The sequence below is a fragment of the Trichechus manatus genome, unplaced genomic scaffold, assembly GCF_000243295.1.
Source record: "Trichechus manatus latirostris isolate Lorelei unplaced genomic scaffold, TriManLat1.0 scaffold00122, whole genome shotgun sequence".
NCBI classification, from domain to species: Eukaryota; Metazoa; Chordata; class Mammalia; order Sirenia; family Trichechidae; genus Trichechus; species Trichechus manatus.
In genome coordinates this window covers 1,871,574-1,885,584 of record NW_004444058.1, presented here as the reverse complement: position 1 = coordinate 1,885,584, position 14,011 = coordinate 1,871,574, and the positions used below count along the sequence as shown (strand labels likewise).

The following is a 14,011-nucleotide window of genomic DNA, read 5'->3' as shown; positions in this document are numbered from 1 at the left end:
TGTCCTGGAAGAAGTACAGCCAGAATGCTCCTTAGAAGCAAGGATGGCGATACCTCATCTTACATACTTCGGATGTGGCGTCAAGAGGGATCAGTCCCTGGAGAAGGACATCATACTTGGTAAAGTAGAGGGTTGGCAAAAAAGAGGAAGACCTTCAACAAGATGGATTGACACAGTGGCTGCAACAATGCGCTCAAGCATAACAAGGACTGTGAAGATGGTGCAGGACCGGGCAGTGTTTCATTCTGCTGTGCATAGGGTCGCTATGAGTTGGAACTGACTTGACGGCACCTAACAACAACAAAACCCTATCAGCTTAGAATTATATACCCAGCAAAAATATATTTCAAAAATTAAAGCGAAATAAAGACATTTCAGACGAAGCTGAGAGAATGTCTCCAGCACACCTGCACTACAGTAAATGCTAAAGAAATATCTTTAGGCAGAAAGAAAATGAAACCAGCTGTCTTAGTTATCCAGTGCTGCTATAATGGAAATATCACAAGTGGATGGCTCTAACAAATAGGAGTTTGTTCTCTCACAGTTTAGGAGGCTAGAAGTTCGAATTCAGGGTGCCTGCTCTAGGGGAAGGCTTTCTGTTTCTGTCGGCTCTGGTGGAAGGTCCTTGTCATAAATCTTCCCCTGGTCTAGGAGCTTCTCAGTGTAGGGACCCCCTGTCCAAAGGATAGGCTCTGCTCCTGGCACTATTTTCTTGGTGGTATGAGGTCCCCCTGTCTCTCTGCTCGCTTCTCTCTTTTATATCTCAAAAAAGATTGATGTAAGACACAATCTAATCTTGTAGATTGAGTCCTGCCTCATTAACATAACTGCTACTAATCCCACTTTATTAACATCATAGAGGTAGGATTTACAACACATAGGAAAATCGTATCAGATGACAAAGTGGTGGACAGTCACACAATACTGGGAATCATGGCCTAGCCAAGTTGACACACATTTTTGGGGGACACAGTTCAATCCATGATGCCAGCTAAAGCCTGATGGTGGGAAGAAATGACGAGCACCAGAAAGGGTAAATACAGTGAACAACAGCGTTATGGGATACCCAAACAATCCCGCTGAGTAATTTGTTTCCAGTTTAGTCAGACATATCCAGAACAAACTACCGAAACTGAAAACGTATGATAACGCCTCCTTCATGCTCCCTCCTCTCTTCTGTTTTAACAACAGCATTCCCAACACTGGTTGCCATAAGCTTCTTGTTGGGGGACATTGTTTTTGGGTGCTGTCGAGTTGATTCCAACTAATAGCACCCCATGTGACATAGTAGAACTGCTCCATAGGGTTTTCTTGGCTGTAATCTTTATGGAAACAGATCATTAGATCTTTCCCTTGTAGAGCTGCTGGGTGGATTTGAACCATCAGACGTTCTGTTAGCAGGCAAGCACTTAACCCTTGTGCCACCGGGGCTCCTTTGGAGGACATTACTGAGGTAAATCTATCAGATGCTGCAGCTCAGGAGTTGCCTCAGGATACAGTGGGATCTTGGGCAACATTTCTAATACTGAATTAGATGGGATAGTCTTGCTTTTCCCATAATGCCCTTTGACTTACATGATCTTATTTAATTATCATAAGAAGCCTATGAGGTTCACTATCGCCGTTTTTCTGATGAGAAAACTGACAGGAAGGTGGGGTGATATACCCAAGGTCACATAATCAGCAAGGGGCTGGGTTTGGACTTCTAGTTCCCACATTTTCATTCAAAATCCTCATTCTTCTGATCAAGGTAAAAAGCCAAACAGCAAGATCCTTTTGACACAAATGGTTAGAAATGAAGTTTGACTTACTCTAATGCTAACATATGATTAACGGGAAACACGGTAAACAGACTCCACCCAGGGATATTTTTTCTTTAAATACATGTTCTTTTTCTTTCATAGTTCCAGAAGGGAATAACTTTCTTTAAATATCCAGTTGACATGTTATCTTCTCTTTGCTCTTTTATATTAACTTGAATAACTTTTGTAATATGTTACTTATTTTCACGTAGACTTCTTACTCTTTAAAAAGGAATTCTGACATTTATTCTTAAAGTTTTGCTTTCCTGAAGGTTGGTCTTGATTTGAATACATTTGTTTCCTCTCTCTCTCAAAAAGAAAGAGAAAGAAAGAAAGAAAAAATAAAGAAACAAAGGAGAGAAAAAGGAAAAAGACATTCAAAGAACTTAGTTGCTTGGTTGGGTGGAAGAAAACAAGCCTCTCATGAGAATGCATACTCAGAGGCTGGTTGTCAAGCACGTGTGGGGTATAAGTTTACATGACTGTGTGGTCAAGGAAACCCAAAGCTGAGAAATTAATTTAAGGCAGTCTCAATCTGGTAGCATCCCAAGGTGCTTGATGGAAACAAACATGCGTATTCTCTGGAGGAAAACTTTCTCAGCCCAAGCAACACAGGATACCTACAGATAGAGCCAATTTTAACCTGGGTTTATGTTTGTGAAAAGACAAATTTCCAAGAGTGAGAAACAATAAATAGCAAAGCTAGATCCCCAAGGATTTCATATTTTGTTATTAACTGATCCAGAATGTGTGGAAGATGGCATCATTGGCCCTAAATCTCGACTCTGTGTATAGGCTTCTGTCATGTGACATTGTACTTCCTCCCACTAAAGGGACACTAAATATTTTCCCCATATCTTAACTTTGAGTTTGCCCATGGGGCTTGCTGTGGCCAACAGAAAGAGGTGGAAATGACAGTGTTCTTGTTCTGAGCCTAGGCCCCTTAGAGGTCTGTGTGCTTTCACTTGCCCTCTTGTGCTTCTGTTAGTTCCTGGGTGGTGCAATGGTTAAGTGCTTCATTGCTAACTGAAAGGCTGGTGGTTTAAGTCCACCCAGAGACACCTCAGAAGAAAGGCCTGGTGATCTACTTTTGAAAAATCAGCCACTGAAAGCCCTATAGAACACAGTTCTACTGTGATGCACATGGTGTTGCCATGAGTCATAATGGACTTGATGGCAACTGGCTTGGTTTAGGTTTCTTGCACTTCTGCCATTTCCAGGAGAAGAATGTACCCAGGGTTGCTTTGCTGATCCTAGAAGGAGAATGCAACTCATGTAGAACAGTGCTGCTCTGGCTGAGCTCAGCCTAGATCAGCTGACCCCTTGTCAACCTATGGATGTATGTCATAATGATAGTTGTTTTAAGCAATTGAGTTTTGGGGTGGTTTGTTAGGCAGAATAGCTGATACATAAAATACCATAATTTCTAAATGTTTGAAAAAAAAAAAAGAACTGAAAACAAGAGCAAAGGACATTAAAAAGAATCAATTTGAGAAAAAAACGGGAGATTCTAGAAATAATAAGACATGTTGTTTTGACATAAAATGGATGGGTTAAAAAGTAGATATAACAAAGTTGAAGAGGGATTTAGTGAATCGGAATGTAGTTCTAAAGAATTTACCCAGAATGTAAGACAGAGAGATGGAAAATATTAAAGAAAAGTTGAAAGACGTGGAGAATAGAGTGAGAAAAAATGAGCATATATGTAATCAGAATTTTAAAAGAAGAGAATACAGAGAATGTAAGAGACACAAAACTAAAAAAATGACTAAAATCGCCTAAAATTGATAAAAGTTATTAATATTCAGATTCAGGAAATACAACAAATCCAAATTAGAATCAATAAAAAGAATTTCATAGCGAAACATTTCATAGGAAAAATGCAGAGAAAATGATTCAGAGAGAAAATGTTGTTCACCTACCGAAAGAATGACAGTTAGATTGATGCCGGATTTATGAATAGCACCAATAGAAATCGGAAGACAATGGAGCTAAATCTTCAGCATATTGAGAGAAAATAACTAAGTCCAGATATTTAACCAGCTAAATTATCACTCAAGAATGAGTGTTAAATAAAGTTATTTTCAGAAAAGCTAAAACTCAGAATTTACTGCTGAAAGATTGTTTTAAAGCAGTGCTTCCAAAACTTGCCTTATCACAAGAAAGTAAACATAATCTGTTTGCTATAGACAGATTCTGAGGGCTTACTCTGTATATTCCTGGGTCCCACCCAGGTTGTGTCCTCCATCCCCCACCAAAAAAAAAAAAAAAGGAAAAAAGAAACAAAAAACCCAAACCTGTTGCCTTCAAGTCAGTTCTAACTCACGGTGATCCAATGTATGACAGAGTAGAACTGAGATCCGTAGGGTTTTCTGGTCTATAATCTTTACAGAAGCTTATCACCAGAACTTTCTTCCATGGTGCCGCTGGGAGGGTTTGAGCCACCAACCTTTTGGCTAGTAGTCAAGAGCAAACACTTTGCACTACCCAGGGGCTTTGATAGTGTCGCAAGGTCTAGATTCTTAACAATTGCCCCAGGTTATTCTTATTATCAGACGAATTTAGTAAACATTGCCTTAAAGTAAATCCTCCATTGCTGTGGAGTCAGTTCCAACTCATAGTGACCTTATAGGGCAGAGTAGAACTGCCCATAGGGTTTCCAAGGCTGTGAATCTTTACAGAAGCAGACAGCCATATCTTTCTCCCGCGGAGCAGATGGTGGGTTCGAACTGCAGCCCTTTCGGTTAGCAGCCGAGCACTTTAACCACTGTGCCACCAGGGGTCCTTGCCCTAAAGTAGCACTTCTCAAATCTTAACATGCATATGAATCTCCTGGGGATCTAAATGAAGATTCTGATTCAGTAGACCTGGGGTAGGCCCTGAATGCCTGGTTCTAACAAGCTTCCAGGTGATGGTGATACTGCTGGTCCCTAGACCATACTTTGAATAGAGAGGCTCTAAAGTATGTACTTTAGAAAGAAGAAAATTGTTTCAGCAGGAAGGCCTGAGATGTAAGAAGAATGATGAGAAAAGGAATTGATAGGCACATGGAAAATATAAATTAACATGGACTGTATTGACTAATAATGATGCCTACTTGTAATGGGTAAAAAAAATTAGAAACCAAATACTTAACAGCAATAACATGTAAGTTGGTTGTGTTCGGGGAGAGGTGAGAAGAATTAAACTGCTCTGCTGTTGTTAGATGCTGTCAAGTCAATTTTCGACTCATAGTGACCCCATGTGACAGAGTAGAACTGCCCCATAGGGTTTTCTAGGCTATGATTTTTACAGGAGCAGATCACCAGGTCTTTCTCCTGCAGAGCTGCTGGGTGGGTTTGAACCTCCAACCTTTTGGTTAGCAGTCAAGCGCTTACCCATTGTGCCACTAGGGCTCCTTAAACTGCTCTAAAGTCCTTGTATTGTTTGGAAGAAGGGTGGAAATATTAATTAACTTAATACTTTATTAAGTTACATATGCATGTAAAAATTTAAGGTGGAGTAATTCCACTTCTGAGGAGCCCTGGTAGCTTAGTGGTTAAGCTCAGCTGTTAACTGAAAGTTGAGAGTTTGAATCCACCAGCCGTTCTGTGGGAGAAAGATGTGGCAGTCTGCTTTCATAAAGATTACAGCCTTGGAAACCCTATGGGGCAGTTCTGCTCTGTCCTATAGGGTCACTAGGAGTCAGAACTGATTTGATTGCAACGGGTTTGGTTTTGATTAGGAATTCAACTTCTGCTTAGAACACCAAAAGCCAAGATAGAATATCATTCTCATCCTAATGACAAGAAAAACCAAATAATCTACAAAAATAACTTTTCTTGAGACCATTCAAGAGCTGAGGTCACAAGACAACCAAGAAAAGTGAACTACAGAGTGATGAGCCCATCCAAGGAAAGATGAGACACATGAAATGTTTCACCTTCGATAGACTGCGAGTAAGAACTGGCCACTATAAAAGGGGCTAAAAAGAAATCAGCCAAAACTTTAACAAATTCTTAAAGGCCAAGTGTTGGCTAGCATGTTTTTTAGGAATAGCTGGAGGCCCCAACAAAAGGCGATTTCTCGCTAACTCACCAGTTCTTTTTCACAAGGCCTTCACCAGGTACCTATGAGAAAGATTGGGGGAAGGTTAGGAGACCAGGGAGAGTGTCCCTCAGCGGCCCAGGCATGCAGGACGTGATCCACTTTTGCTGAAGCTCAGGCACAAAGACCCTCCTGCTTGCCTGAATGCTTCTCTTGCAAAAACCAAAAGCTTTAAGCCACTGGGATAAGGGCAGCAAACCTTGTCACCCCCAGGGCCAGGCAAAAATCTGTTGCTTCTAGAAGAAGGTTAGAAACTAAAATTCTCTGTGTGGAAGCAACAGGAAGCTGTCATGGACCTAGCATCCTAGACTGACATCAGAGGCCTCCTATCACTAGAGGAGGGGCAGGGAATTATCTTCTGTCCAAGGCTAACCTCAGATACAAGGCAAACTTCGGCTGTGAGGGGATAGGGGCATGAATGCTGAGAGACATCTACCCCTGAGGCCCAGATGCACCAAGCCTGCTTAAGACTGAAACTGGGTCAGGGCAAGAGAGATCACTCCTGCCCCCAGCAGGAGCCTAGTACCAATAAGCAACAGCAATCTACCACTTGTGGAGGAACAAAAGCATAAAGAGAAAACCCCTCAGTATCACAGGCATCAGGGGCTACTAAAAGCTGAGGGTGGAGCAGGAACAGTGAGAAAAACCCTCTGGCACCCTAGGCTCCACTTCTCTAAGCACAGTATCCCATTGCTGGAGGAATTTGAAATGTGTGGTGCACTTAGGTAACAATGGCAACTATGAAACCCCAAATCAACTAACTCCTGATGAGATTAATTCAAATCCTCACACTAGTCACAGAAGAAGAGGTGTGCATAGTTCTGGGTACAGATACTATTTACCTTAGTCTCTACTCTTCTACACATGATGTCCAACATTCAATAAGAATTATGAGACACGGGAAAAAAAAGCAAGAAAATCAATTTATCGTCAAGAGAAAAAGTAATCAATAGAACTAAATTCAAGGATAGCCCAGATATTGGCACTATCAGAGAGGGACTTTAAAATAACTGTGATTAATATGTTAAATGATCTAATGGAAAAGATGGTTACCATGCATGAACAGATGGAATTTCAGCAAAGAAACAGAAACTATAAAAAGGAGTAACATGGAAACGTCAAGAATAAAAAGCACATTATTAGATTTGAAGCATTTCTTTGACTGCTGCTTCAGCACTGGTGTCTCAGCTGAGGAACAAATCAGTGAACTTCAAAACTAATTAGGTCAAACTCTCCAAACTGAATTGCAAAGAGTAAAAGAGTGAACAAAAACTGAACAGAGCACCCAAATACTGTGGGATAATATCAACCCATCTAACACACATATAATTGGAGTTCCAGAAATAGAAGAGAGAGAGAGAAAGGGTTAGAAGAAATATTTGAAGATGCAATGGCTGAGGATTTTCCAAAATTAGTGAAAGCCAACAAATTACAAGCCAAGAATTCCAGAGAACACCAAACAGTATAAATACTAACACACACACACACACACACACACACACCCCACCCCTAGACATGTCATAGCTAACCTGCTAAAAATCAAAGATAAAGAGAAAATCTTAAAGGTGCAAAAAAAGACATATTACATAGAGGAACAAAGATAAGAATTACAGCAGACTTCTCATCAGAAAGTATGCAAGCCAGAAGACAATAGAGTGATTGAGAGAAAAATCTTGCATCAGCCCAGAATTCTATACCCAGTGAAAATATTTTTCAAAAACAAAGATGAAATAAAGACTTTTTTAGGCAAACAAAAGCTGAGATAATCCATTGTAGCATAACTGCATTACAAGAAACATTAAAGGAATTTCTTCATGAAGAAGGAAAATGATGCCCGATGGGAATTTGGGTCTAGATCAAGAAATGAAGAGCACTGGAAATGGCTTTAAAAAAAAAAAAAAAAAAACAAACAAACAACAACAACAACAACAAAAAACTTGAGTTGGTCAGGTTCATACAACTCAAGAATTCATGGAATTCTGGAAAGATTATACTTTATATTTGTGTAAGCTCAAGCCATATTATCACATACCAGCTACCTAATAATTGTAAAGTAGGGCAAGAATTATCCTCTTTGGCAGATTTAGAGACTCGTTGGATTTCATAGATGAATAGGATCTCAGAAATTTAGCCTAATATCCTCTTTTTTTAAAAAGCAAAACCTGAGGCTAGGTGAAGTAAGTTCTCAAGGATCATGCAGCCAGTGAGCAACAGAGAATAAAGTATAAACAAGCTCTGTGCTGTGTTTCAGTCTGTAAACTGCCGGAAGGACTCTTGTTTGATTGAAGTTTGTAACTTTCTCCACAAGAGAGACAGAAATTTGTAACTGCTTGTACAAAATTAAAAGCTGCTCATTTTTTAAAAAGTTGTGTCTGGAGAGAAGGTCAGAGAGACCAGGAAAATAATTTTAAAGATTTAGGAAAATCATTTGAATTGGCTTACATCTAGAGTGATTAACAATAAGTGCTGTTTGTAACCTATCATTGCCTTATACTCAAGCCACATGTTGTGACCATCTACAATGCACTAAAATATGTTTTACAAGCATGAGGTTTATATCTGACATCGGTAAAGACAGGCTTTGTAAAAAAAAATAATGACGGGAAAAAAAGGAAACCCCACACACAAGGCAACTATTAATGATAGGGAAAACCAAATAATGACAAAGAAAGGAAATGTAATCCCACTATTCTTCATAGTGCAGCTGTGAAAAATACTTACAAAGTAAAAGTATTGTAAATAATGAATACAGATTTAACCAAAAGGTATGATATACCTATAATGGAAAGGTGGGGGCCCAGCTGGCTTATGGAGCTAAATCTTCCTTCCATTCAAGGAGTCAGTAATGAAACATGACATTGGTCATGAACAGCACGACAGACATTTTTGAAGGTGTTATTGATGTATTAAATTATTGAACTCTCAAATAAGAGTCTAAGGTATGGACTACTATTATCTCCATTTGGTAGATAACAAAACTGAGGCACAGAGACCTTTCAAAGTCACACAGCTGGAATGTGGGGGATCTGGGATGCCCAGCCAGGCTGCCTGGGTGTCAACCACAACCTTATAATGTCTCCTCACGATCTAAAACTACAGGAAAAAGAGAAAAGAGTTTAAAGATGAGGTTTAGACACATGAGAAGACAGTCTGCAGTCCAGGAGTTGGTAAAATTTTTCTGTAAATAACCAGATAGTAAATATTTTAGGCTTTGTGGGCTGCATAGAGTCTCTGTCTAGACTATTCAACTTTGCTGTTGCAGCACAAAAATAGCCATACAAAATCAATGGGTATGGCTATGTTCCAATAAAACTTTATTTATAAAACCAGGAAATTTGGCTTATAGACTATAGTTTGCTGACCTCTGCAATAAGACAATGGTTGTGATTTCTGGGGAGAAGAATTTTAGGATAAGCAAGAATGAGGGGATAAGGCTGTGTTTCTCATAGTAATTTTTGTGAAAATTGTTGGTTTTCTAAATAAGGTTTAGCTGATCCCTGGATGACACAAACAGTTAAGTGCTCAATGACTAGCTGAAAAGTTGGCAGTTTGAATCCACCCAGCACTGCCTTGGGTGATCTGCTTCTGAAAGATCACAGCCTTGAAAATCCTATGGTTTACTCTGCACACATGGGATCGCCATGAGTTGGAGTTGACTCTATGGCAACTAATGACAACAACATAACTTAGAAAATAATAAATAGTTAAAACAAAAAACTTAAGCTAACCATTGAAATGATAGAAAGAGTGTAAAACTTCCAAGCTAGTAGAGAGAAAATGAAATGAAAAAATAACAGCTCAATCCAAAAGAGGGCAAGAAAAGAGAAAAAAAGCACACAAGAACACAATAGAAAAAATGTATATTCAGTAAGCATAATAAATGTAAATGACTAAATTCTCTAGTTAAAAGACAGAGATTGTCAGACAAAAACCAAAACAGCTATACATGATTGCAGTAGACACATCTAAATTTAAAGACGCAAGAAAGTTCAAAGAGAAAGAATGGAAAAAATAAACCAAGCAAATACTAATGAGTAGTTAATATTCATATCAGGCCAAATAGAATTTAACGCAAAAAGTATTATCAAGATAGAGGATCACTATATAATTATAAAATGTTTAGTTCACCATGAAGATATACCAATTCTAAATATTTTTTCACATAATAATGTAGTCTTTTGAGAATAAATGAAAACTTGACATAACTACAAAAGAAGAAATTAGTAATTCTTTAGTTCAAGGTTTTAACACAATCTCTCAATAATTGAAAGATTAAGCAAATACAAAAATAGAAAATATATAGAAAATGTGATTAATCAAATGGATCTCTCTATCCATCTATATTCATTTAACAATTAGTGAGTGAATATATTCCACAAGCGCATACGGATTATTTATAAAGGTGATCGTAAAGTATCCTTAAAGCAAGCCTCAGCAAATATCAAAGAATCAATATCACATAAACCATGGTTTCTGACAACAATGCAATTAAGTTAGAAACCAACACAATAAGGTAACTCAAATAAAACAGAACATGCATTTGGGAGCTAAAAAACGATTTCTAAATAACTGATGAGTCAATGAGAAAATTATAGTGGAAATGAGAAAATATTTAGAAATAAATGATAACACTGCACATAAAACCTTTGGCATTTAGTTAAAATGGTATCTGGAGGGAAATATTTAGGCTTTCATGCTTATTTTAGGAAGAAGAGCTGAAAATTAACTAGCCAAGCAAGTAGATTAACAAGTTAGACAGATTTACTTTGGAGTAAATATAAAAATAGAAGGAACAGAATGCTAAAGATAACATCAGAAATTAATTGAATAGAAATAAAGATACATTCCACCACCACCAGTTGCTGTTGAGTCCATTCGGACTCACAGTGATGCCATGTATCAGAGTAGAACGGTGCTTCGTAGGGTTTTCAATGGCTGATTTTTTGAAAGGGAATCACCTGGCCTTTCTTCCAAGGAGCTTCTGGACAGACTTGAACCCACAACCTTTCCGTTACCAGCCCAGCACTTTAACCATTTGCTCCACCCATGGTCTCCAAAGACACAATAGAGAGGACCAGTTAAGCCAAATTTGGATCTCTGTAAAGGCCAATGAAAAGCGCCAGGTATGATTGCCTCAGGGTCCTCCTCTGCAGAACGGGATCAAGCAGGAGCTGCATAAGGCTGTGAAGCTGAATGAGCTGGTGCATGCACCAGACTTGGACCAGCCCTGGTATTTAGCCAATGCTACCCAGCTTTAGCGACTGTGATTATTTCTGTACTTTCTCTGCCCCCACCCCTCACCCCCCACCCCGCAATGACTAGCTCCTCAGGCCTGGCCTGCTCTTGTTCTCTTCTGCACCCTAGCATAAACGGAGGCCTGAGAATACTTGTCAAGTGAATTGGTGAAGGGATGGATGGAAGCCATGGAGCCCCTATTCCAGCCCTTGGAGGCCTCCCTGGGCCCACCAGGACCGAGAGCTGGGGAGGGGACTTTCTGAGCAGGGCCTGTGGCTCGTCACTGGGGAGCTTAGCAGGGCTGTCATCCTCCCTAGGCCCAGAATCCAGCTCCTCAGCCCAGGACATCCTGCTGCTGGCCTGGGGGGCTGCAGGATGAGGCTATGTCCCCAGTCCCAAAACCCCTCCCAGGATGAGGCCACATCATCCTTGATGGACTGGTGGGCACAGCAGCTTCAGAATTGGGCTGTGTTTTGGAATACACCCTCGCCCCACCCCACTAACAAAGGGGAGCCATCTTTCCCATTGCGTCTCCCTGATATCCTTTCCAACCCAGGGCCAGGACACAGGCATGGAGCTCAACCGGGACCTGAGGCACCATCAGGCCTCCATCCATCCATTCACTGATTCTCTAGACAAGCACGGGGCACAGGGGTCCTGAGTGCGGAAGGGCAGAAGTAGGCGGCCCTGGATGGGGCCAGGGAGGCCGCCAGGAACTCAGTACTGGAGGGTGCTCGGGGGAAGGGGCAGGTAGATCCCCGGACTAAGAGGAGGAGAAGGCAGACTGGGCAGGGTGGGTCCCTCCTACTAGGGCTGGCTCCTACCTCTTGCCACTCCCTAGGCGAGTAAAGGGGCCCTTTGCACCCCATATTGGGGTGGTGAGGCAGTGCTATCCCCAGGAAGCACTTGGCTCCCCAGGGCTGCTGGGGTCTGAGGTCACCAGAGCTCTCTGTGTAGCAAGTGCCCCTTCCTTCTGGCCCCCAGTCATGAGGTTGGTAGTGCCCACCACCATGGCAGGAGGCCTGGAGGGGCTAGAGAATCTGGCGGCACTAAGCATCAGCCACATCGCACAGTGATCCCTCCTGAAGCCCCTGCGCCCCTGGCTGGGGATGCCTGCACACATGCAAAGGGTCACTGATGCCCGAGGACTCCGAGCACCTCAAATGCCAGCTTCTGCTTCACAGGGACAGCCTGGCCAGACAATTGAGAAGGGACCCTGGGGGCAGTACAGCCGATCTTGCCAGGTCAGAACTGTCTAGCATCAAGCGGCAGTGCTGACAGTCCGGTGTGCCAGACCCGTGCAGGCGCAGTGCAGGAGCACTCCAGGCGAGCTGGGCCGACTGGCTATCAGCTCCCGTTCCAGATGCACAGGCAAGGGCTCACACGCGGGCAGCGGGGGTAAGTTGGGGTTGACCTGGGTCAGCTTGGAGCTGAGCGTGTGCACGTAGGCACTTCTTGTCGTGACAGAATCCAGAGGGGTCCCCAAGGCAGTTGGGCCCACCCACATCGGCCTAGGGGTCCTGGAGACGGAACTGCTAGTAGTGGCCAGCCCGGAGCAACCCCGGCCCTGTGCACCTTCTCAGTGGGGCCCCACGGGCCCGCCACTATCTTGCAGTCAGCGGCACCTAGCTCAGAGCCCCGAGCAAGCCGTCAGCCCAGGTGTTCGGCGGGCCAGGAGGAGGATGGCGGCGGCGGTGGCGGCGGTGGGACCAGGTGAGCCCAGCTCAGCCCGCACCGCGCGGAGTGCGGGCTCCGGCTGCCGGTCAGCTGGGAACTGCAGCCCCTCAGAGCCGGGGAGCGAGCGGGGCGGGGGCGGGCCAGTCGGCGGCGGCCGCGGCGGCGGCTCTGCAGCCCGCCAAGCCGCTGGCTGAGCCAGGAGAACAGCCGCGCCACCATCCCACCGCAGCCCGGAGCGCCTGCCTTCTGGCCGGGCCGCGGGTCCCGCAGGTCAGTGTCCCCCCCACCTCCCTACCCCCGCCTACCCCGGAGTCGCAGCAGCGCCGGAGCTGCACCGTCCTGGGGCTCCGGCGCCGGCAGACTCGCCTTTGCCGCGCCCTCGCCCTTGTGCCACGCAGGCTTCCCGCGTTTGGCAAGGCTGGTTCGTCCTGGAGGCGCATGACCCTGAGATACCCCCATTCGGGTCTGCGCTGCCAGCTCAGGGAAGCTGAGGTGGGGGGGAGCGGCCGAGAGCAGGGTGCTGGGGGCGGGGCTGGGGTCCCCACTCACCTCTGCTGTTGGCGTAGAGGACGCCCAGGGCTACCAGGGCTCCCGCCACCAGGAGCAGCAGCAGCAGCAGCAGCCCCCCCACCAGGAAGCCGCGGCCCTTCTGCCCTGCGGGGCTGGCTCTCTCCACCATCTCCATCTGGCTCTCCGACTTGCCCATCCCCGAGGCTCTAGACGCAAAGTGCACAGCTGAGCACCCCAAGGCCAAGGGCAGGCAGCATGTCCTGCCCAGGCCAGGGGGAAGTGGCATAGAGCCTTAGAGGCCAGACACCAGACCCCTCTGGGTCTCAGACTCTGTCTCCATTTCCCAGCAACAACCTGGCTTTGCGTCTGGGGCTTGGGGCTTTAGAAACTAACCCTGGGCAGGAGTCTCTGAGAGCCTGGGGGCACCCTGGGGCGGGGGGAGGCCTGGCCTGCTGGTCATGGCCGTCCTTTCTCCCCATCAGCCTCTCTCCAAGCCCACCTTCCGGCAGCGGTAGACCAGGGACCAGTCTGCTCTCAGTGTTGGGTCTGCACGCCAGATCCAGTGGGCCAAGCTCCTCAGCTCGGTTTGAGCAGGGGTCCTGGAACTGCAGGTCTGGGTGCTGGGTCAGGGACACCATCTGGGAGGCAGCTCGGGCCCCTGGGCTTCCTGCCCATCTCTCCTGCCTGGAGCCCAGGAGCCA

General features: G+C 44.2%; 1 protein-coding gene across 1 annotated transcript in view; it reads right to left on the bottom strand.

Moving 5' to 3' along the window:
- The window catches only part of MMEL1 (membrane metalloendopeptidase like 1), a 41,456-nt gene extending 27,950 nt beyond the window's left edge, over nucleotides 1-13,506 (bottom strand). Inside the window, exon 1 of the mRNA XM_004384318.1 lies at nucleotides 13,350-13,506. Coding sequence (XP_004384375.1) covers nucleotides 13,350-13,506 — 157 coding nt within the window. The remainder of the gene's footprint in view (nucleotides 1-13,349) is intronic.
- Nucleotides 13,507-14,011: the final 505 nt, after the last annotated feature.